This window comes from Galeopterus variegatus, unplaced genomic scaffold (assembly GCF_000696425.1).
Source record: "Galeopterus variegatus unplaced genomic scaffold, G_variegatus-3.0.2 Scaffold5754, whole genome shotgun sequence".
NCBI lineage: Eukaryota > Metazoa > Chordata > Mammalia > Dermoptera > Cynocephalidae > Galeopterus > Galeopterus variegatus.
The window spans coordinates 523-8,115 of NW_007731865.1; the positions used below are offsets into that span (position 1 = coordinate 523).

A 7,593-nucleotide genomic window follows, 5' to 3' on the forward strand; every position below is an offset into this window, starting at 1 on the left:
GTTATTCGTTTTTTGTTGCTCTTGGAAATGCAAATAGTACTCTGGTATCACAGTGCACACTTCTCAGGGTCGCGCTGTCTCCTGGCATGGCCGCTCCAGACCCATCGCCATCTTAAAAGTCCTGATGGTGAACATCTTTTAATGCTTTTTTTTTTTTTGCCATTTGTATACCTTTTTTTCAGAAATGGCTAGTCTAATTCTTTGAGTATTTTAAAAACTGGGTTATCTTTCTTTCTTTCTTTCTTTTTTTTTTTTTTTAAAGATGACCGGTAAGGGTATCTTAACCCTTGACTTGGTGTTGTCAGCACCACGCTCACCCAGTGAGGTAACCGGCCATCCCTATATCGGATCCGAACCCGTGGCCTTGGTGTTATCAGCACCACACTCTCCCAAGTGAGCTGCAGGCCGGCCCCAAACTGGGTTATCTTTCTGTTGTTGAGTTCTTTATATATTCTGTATACTAGGCCCCATCAGATAAATGATTTGTAAATATTTTCTCCTATTCTGTAGGCTGTCTTTTCACTTTCCTGATTGTGTCCTAAAACTAAAGTTTTTAATTTTGAAGTCCAATTTATGTATTTTTTTCCTTTGGTTTCTTGTGCTTACTTTGTTCTGACTCAAACTTATTGCATAACTATTAAATGAATGAATGTGACTTTGGACCAGTTAATACTTTCTGAGCTAAAATTTCCTGAGTGTTGTGAATATTAAATGAGAAAACACATGTAAAGAACTTTTGCAGGGCCTATAAGATAAGCTCTCTGTAAATATTAGCTATAATTATCTGTAAGGTAAAGGATAATAAAGTAATGTTTGTAAATGCTCTCGACTCTGCAGACTGTAATGATACTTGGTAGGTGGTAAAAGGAATGGGTCAGAAGGAACATAATACATTTGTTTTGAAAGCAGCATGTTACTGACAATGTTCATGTTTGAAAGTGAGCAGTAATTAGTGTGGATGAGTTGAAATGGGTAAGTTCTCTTCTCCTCCATTTATTTTTCCATTGTAGTAGGTATATCCATACTGAAGTGCTACAACTAGACAAGGTATTACCAGAGCAAAATTCACTGTTAAGTACCAGATGACTTTGTACTGACAATCATTCCAGGAATGGAAATAAGTAAATGCTTTTTTTTTTTTTTTTAACACAAATCTAGGTATAGAATGTTTTACGGGTCCACAACATGTCTATTATGAGTTTTGAGGGACTGACTGAAGTACGAAAGAATAAAAATAGTCCTTGAAAGAAAACTACCCTGGCTGCTTGTTGTGATGGAGTTCTTGGATTTCAACCATGGGGCAACTTAGAGGTGAATCTCATTATAACCCTGTTCTACTACTTGGTGTCTTGGAACATATCTCCCCACAGGAGGTTTTCATTACTGTGTAGGGTTTCCTTCTGATGATCTCTCCTAGGGGGAGACTACTCTGCCACATACCAATAACCAATCCAAGTCATTCCCCAAGTTCAATTCCAACTACCACCACCTCCTTCAAGATGCTACCACTTCCTCCTCATTCTTCCTGGCCAGGAATCTCTCCCCTTCTCTTGATGCTCCATGGTACCAGTCACTGTCTAGCCCCATTATGATTACTGATGAACCTGACTTGCTTCCTGTACCAGACAATTAACTCCTGAGGGGAGAAGTTTTATCTCTACCCCGGAACCTAGCAAAGTACCTGGCCTTTGGTAGGAGATTAATAAATATATGTGGAAAATAAAAAGACAAAAAATAAAACAATAAAGGGAGGATACATTAGCTGTATAAGTTAGAGTTGCTCTTCTTTTCACCTTTACTAACAAAGGCTAATATATGTATAGTTTACAAAGCACCTTATGTCTTGGGAAACTCATATTTGTGTAGGTCAAACACCCTTCACAGACTTAGAGATTTTAAGATAAAAAGATACTTCTAAAATCAGGGGAAATCAGATTTGTTGCCAAAGTGTTATAATTCAGGAGACTAAGATATTCCTTTATTTCTATAAGAGTTTCAAAGCAATTAACTATTTCTAGGAAAACTGAAATTGAAAGATAGAAAAAATTCCACCCAAAACTAAAATCAGTGACCACCACAACACATTTCAACATTTTACAAGCACCCAACCATACTAAGAAGCCAAAAGCTAGTCCAGGTTTTCAGTAGTCCAGGTCTTCAAGTTACTTTATAAACATGAAAACTGTTTTCACTTCATATTATTTCTATTTTTAAAACACATTTATACAAGGTAGAATTTACTTTGAAAAGAGGAAAAAAATAAATCAAATTTACGTAAATAACAATTTGACCATTAAAAAGCTTTTCCTGAAGAGAAATATACTGGCTACAAAAATAGATGAATTATTTTTAATGCCGCTTAGAATCATCACAGTCGTCAAAATATATAATGTTTCAGGCACCAGGCTAAACACTCCACAAGCATTATGTTTTTGAATTCTCACATATGCACATAAACCCTGAAGTGGGTGCTGCGAACCTTACGCCAGTATGACAGCTGAGGATAATGAGGTTTAGTGAAGTACCTTTTAGAGACTACATGGCCACTCAGTTGCAGAGACAGAATTTGAACTCATCTATTTGCCTAACTCAAGCCTTAGGCTTTTCCCATAATATTAATGCTGATCTCCTTAAATGTTTCAGTTGAATACAAAAATCTTCCTAGATATAACATTATTAAAAGGAATAAGAGAGATCAAAGGAAATTATGCATTTCACTTTTTGGAGAGCTTGTATTTCTTCTAGGCCAGATGACCTTTACATTATTCTATTTACAAATATGAGATCTGTCTGGAACACTCGGTCCTTGCACTATTTTCTCTATAACTGCCACCAATTAATACAGACTTTAATAATAACTGGCACATTTTCACACAAAGACTCTACTAGAAAACCTATGAAAGTCAACCCAAAAAGTAAACAAAAAGTAAATAAACAAATGTCGTGCCACAGAATCACAAACCAAAAAAAAAAAAAAGGTAGCCCTGCAATGTAAGTAAACAAAAACAGTACCAGTGTAGAACAATGGATGTCTCTCAAAATATACACCTATTACATAGAAATTCATGTATATTTAAATGTGAAGTAATCTTATGCCCAAAGTATTTAATTCCATTTAATTTAGATGATGGGGGGAAAAAAACCCCCAAAACTCCAGGTTTGGTATAGTGCAAATGATCCAATAGTTAAAATGTCAAATAACAGAGGAGGGGAGGGGGTCACCGGAAAGACCTCTTTAGTTACAGGTGGTCATGTATCTGTAATAAGAGCTTCGCAGGCTGTGAAGGTTAGCATTCGTAAAAGAGCACTTTCAGGTCACCAAATAGTTGCCCTAATTTGAGCTACTGATTTATATTAAAAACTGAAGATGGAAGACAATACTATTTCTTTTACATTTGGCTCATTATAGAAGGTCATTATATCACTACATATAGTCACCAGATGAAGAAAAGAAAGAGAATTAAGAAAACCACTGAAGTGATGGGGACATTGCTTGGGCTAATAATAATGACTGCAACATTCTACTTACTTGCACTGTGCGTGATAATACTTTATAAGATTCTGCAGCAGATCCACACCCTTTTTGGTCTTGATTTCATTAACTTTAATGAGATACTGTGGAAATAAAACAGAATTTTATGGGATAATTTCAGACAGGGTTCTTCATTCATGGGTTCAGGTGGCAGAACAACATATGTGAATCTGCACAAGTTAATGAACCTTGGGTGGCCTTTAGACAATATGAACTTAGGGAATGCTGAATTGGCACAGTCACAAAGTGTACAAAACAAATTATTAGTTTGAGTGTTAGCATTTTATAAATTCTTACAATTAGTTTACTAGACAAGCAGAAATAAAACACAGCAAAACATTGTAGAATAACTCATTATTTCCCTTTGGTGCAGTGGATCTCAAACATGAAAACCTAAAAGAAGGCATTCCCTTCAAGGAATTTGCCATAAGATATTGAAACTTTTAGATCAAGCAGGTGAATCAGAAAGAATTTTTGCTACTTAAAAATTAAAAAATAAAAATAACCCATTATTAATTTGTGCAGTTAACTACTCATTCTGATTTTCACTGCTGGCCAAGATTTTCTATTGACATTGTTTGCTTCTTGCTCACTTGTGTTATTGTGTGAGTGTTCATGAGCAGACAAGTTCAAGGAGCCAAATGTTTATGAGGAAGAATAAAAAAGAAAATTTAGGAGAGAAAAACTTAAAATTGAAAAAAATTATCCATATTAACATTTTCTGAAAACTGCAAAAGGAACTCCATTACTCAATAGCAGTATCAGAACAGGTTGGTCTCTAGGGCAAGAAGTGCTAGTGTTCAATGAGAATTCAGTTTGAGAGCCAATGCTCTGAGTTTTAAGCAGCATGCTTTTCATTGCATTTTTCATAAACTCAGACTTTCTTCATGACTACTTCATTTAAGCTTTCATTCAAAGTGGACAAATGGTTAAAAAAAAAACAAAACATGCTCTAAACTTGTACCCGTAAAACTTAGTATTCATCAGTGTTATCTCTCACCAAATTTCTTTCTCCCCACCATCACTCACAAGCAACATTAAGGTTCTCACCACAGAATCCTGTTTTGGCTTAAAAAGCCCCATAGGACCAAGGCTCAAAATATGAGACAACAGTGCAATGGTGGGTCCCAAAAGGCTTGGAGAAAAATGGAGATTAGAATCCTTAAGTAACAGTCCTCTTCTAATCGAACACAGTCTGCCTTTAAGCACAGACTGCTGACTAGCAGGAGATGTATACAGTTATTAAACGCCTAGGCAAATGATGGAAAAGTCCCTTCTTACTTCGCACATTTGGAGTTGAAAGAGACGCCTTTCCTTCTCCATTTCTTCTGCAATCTCAGCTCCTGTTATCTCTGTGCGAATCATCCCATGCTGTTTTGCATGCTCTCTTTTCTCCTTCTCAATTTTTGTACTGTAATTGAAGCAGATGTCATTCTTTAAAAAAAACACACCCACTCATGTACAACACCAAAGATGGACCCTAAAGTAAACAATGGACTCTGGGTGATAGAGGCATGTCAACATAAGTTCATCAGTTGTATCAAATGTACCACTCCAATGGTGGTCAGTGATAACGAGGAAGGCTACGTATGTGTGGGGGCAGGGGAACATGGGAAATCTCTGTACCTTCTGCTCAAAAAGAAAGTCTATTAAAAAACAAACCATAGTAATGTCTTTCCTTTTAATGAAAGCCAATGATTATTTCTTAATTACTAAAGTTAAGAGGAAAAATTCTTAAGTTGGCAGAATCAATCAGAAGTAAAAACCTAATCAAGGAGAACAAACACGATGCATAGATTTTCGTCTAGGAAAATTTTTACATTTTAACTTTGAACTTACACATGATGAACTCATATAAATTTTCTTACATTTTGGTTGGCATGAAAAATTTTTGATCATTTACCAATTCTTGGGTAAAGCACTTTATGATTAAAAAAAATCACAAAGTAGGAGATCTGAGGCTTTTCTTGATTACTGATAGACTGTGAGACTTACCATCATTTCAAGACAATTAAAGTATATAATGGGTCTTTGTGAGTACGCACAAAATTAAAGATAATTTCCAATCTTCCTCTAAACTTGGGCTATTTTCACATCCCAATAACACATTTTAATCATTCAACCACTTGGTAGTAGATTGTACAAAATAAGGATTGGGAGAAACCCCAGTGTATAATTTGGAATCCTGTGAAAATGTTTTTCAGTTGGAGGTGGGGGGCGGGGACGGTGAGAGTGGGGATTAGGGGTGAACCTGGGAAAAAAGATGAAAGGCCCACATTAAACCTACATAGTACCTGAAGCTAGTGTTTGGCTATGATAGACAATACTCTGGTAATAATACCTAATACCAGTGGTCACAGGCCTCTTTCCAAAAATCCATTTAACTTGAAAATGGATGCCTAATTTCAGAAACAGTCTGTAATTCCTAGTTGTAAATGCAAAGACTAATGGAGTTAACATTCAAGTTTTCCTTAGGTTGTGGTAGTGGTGGTGGTATGGGGAAACAAACCCCTTGTTTATATATAATCACAGTGGAAAATCAACCCAATGGAAAATCTACTACAAACCTAGTGGGGTTTCATTCTAATACCCTAATGATATATCTAAATAACTGTTTAATCATGCCACCTTGGCAGTTAAAAAGGTATGATGGTGGGGATTTTATCAGAAGAAAAATAAATCTCAGCTCTTTCTCCAGTGACATGGTTAGAAAGAAAAGTGAGAAGCTATAGAAGCTTGAGAAAAAATATGGCAGATGGGCATAACAATAAAAATAGCCTTCTGGTTTACCATGGTGACTTGAATAACACTTGTGTTTATTTCTCTTCCTCCAGAGATCTCACAAAAAATGATAATAAAGGCACAGAAAAGGATAATCTCCCAAAGACAAGAAGAATGGAAAACAAAAAAGGATAAGAAAAGTCAACAAATATTTGAAAGAATAGGACTGAGGAGAGAAGGAGTAAGAGAGACATGTACATCTCAAACTGTGAGGGCATTCCATCTCTCACTTCCAGAATGACACCATATACAATCACTTCAGGCAAGAGGCTGAAGGAAATCTTAAGGCTTCTGAAGACATACTTCAGAGACTGACATTTAGAATACTCTTAGTAAAAGAACTGTCTGGACATCCTAACACTTAAAACCTCAAAAGAAGGCTTGCTGCTTTCTTGTCAAATTCTGCTGAAGCACATGAACTTTCAATCACCCTTTGGGTGCCTTGCTCTGAAATATGAATGGGTGCCAATAACATTGAGTATAGCGTCCAAAATGAAAATGAGAGTGAGCAAAATAACATAAGCAGGAAGATGGAAAGGAACCAGAGGCAATAAGAAAACAGATAAAAATTTTATAAAATGTCATCATATCCTCAAATTACCACATCTATAAAATAAGAAAAAGAAAATAAAAAGAGACAAAACCCCAAAAAACCCTGACCAAGCAAAAAGGGCTTTTAGAAAGATAAAATATGATAGCCAAAGCAGAAAAGTCAACTGAAACAATGGGGAAAAAACACCGAAGAAATAACCTAAAATATAACACAAATAGACTGGGAAAAAAAATGAAAATTATAAGCACAATCCAGGAAGCCCAACATTATATAATGAAGGATTCTAGAAAGAGAGAAAAAGAAAAAAACAGGAGGAATTACAAGAAAAGTTTAAGAACTGAACAACTACTAAATTTTTTTTTTTAATGTTAGCTATTATTTATTTATTTATTTTTCTTAATTTTATTTTGTCAATATAGAATGAGGTTGACTATTGTGGCCCATTACCGATAACCCCCTCCCTCCTCCCTCGCCCCCCTCCCACCCAACAATGTCCTTTCTGTTTGCTTCTCCTATCAACTTCAAGGAGTTGTATTGTTAAGTCTTCTCCCCCGCCTGCCCCGGGTTTTTTTGCGTGTGCGTGTGAATTTACTTATTTATTTTTAGCTCCCACCAATAAGTGAGAACATGTGGTATTTCTCTTTCTGTGCCTGACTTGTTTCACTTAATATAATTCTCTCAAGGTCCATCCATGTTGTTGCAAATGGCAGTATTTCATTCGATTTTA

The 7,593-nt window shown here is 35.8% G+C and overlaps 1 protein-coding gene across 1 annotated transcript in view; it reads right to left on the reverse strand.

Annotated features, from left to right (window-relative positions):
* Positions 1-3,399: 3,399 nt before the first annotated feature.
* Positions 3,400-7,593, reverse strand: part of LOC103605344 (arf-GAP with SH3 domain, ANK repeat and PH domain-containing protein 1-like) — a 46,358-nt gene continuing 42,164 nt past the window's right edge. Inside the window, exons 5-6 of the mRNA XM_008589915.1 lie at positions 4,814-4,943; positions 3,400-3,615 (exon numbers count right to left, since the gene is read on the reverse strand). Coding sequence (XP_008588137.1) covers positions 3,526-3,615; positions 4,814-4,943 — 220 coding nt within the window. The 3' untranslated portion in view covers positions 3,400-3,525. The remainder of the gene's footprint in view (positions 3,616-4,813; positions 4,944-7,593) is intronic.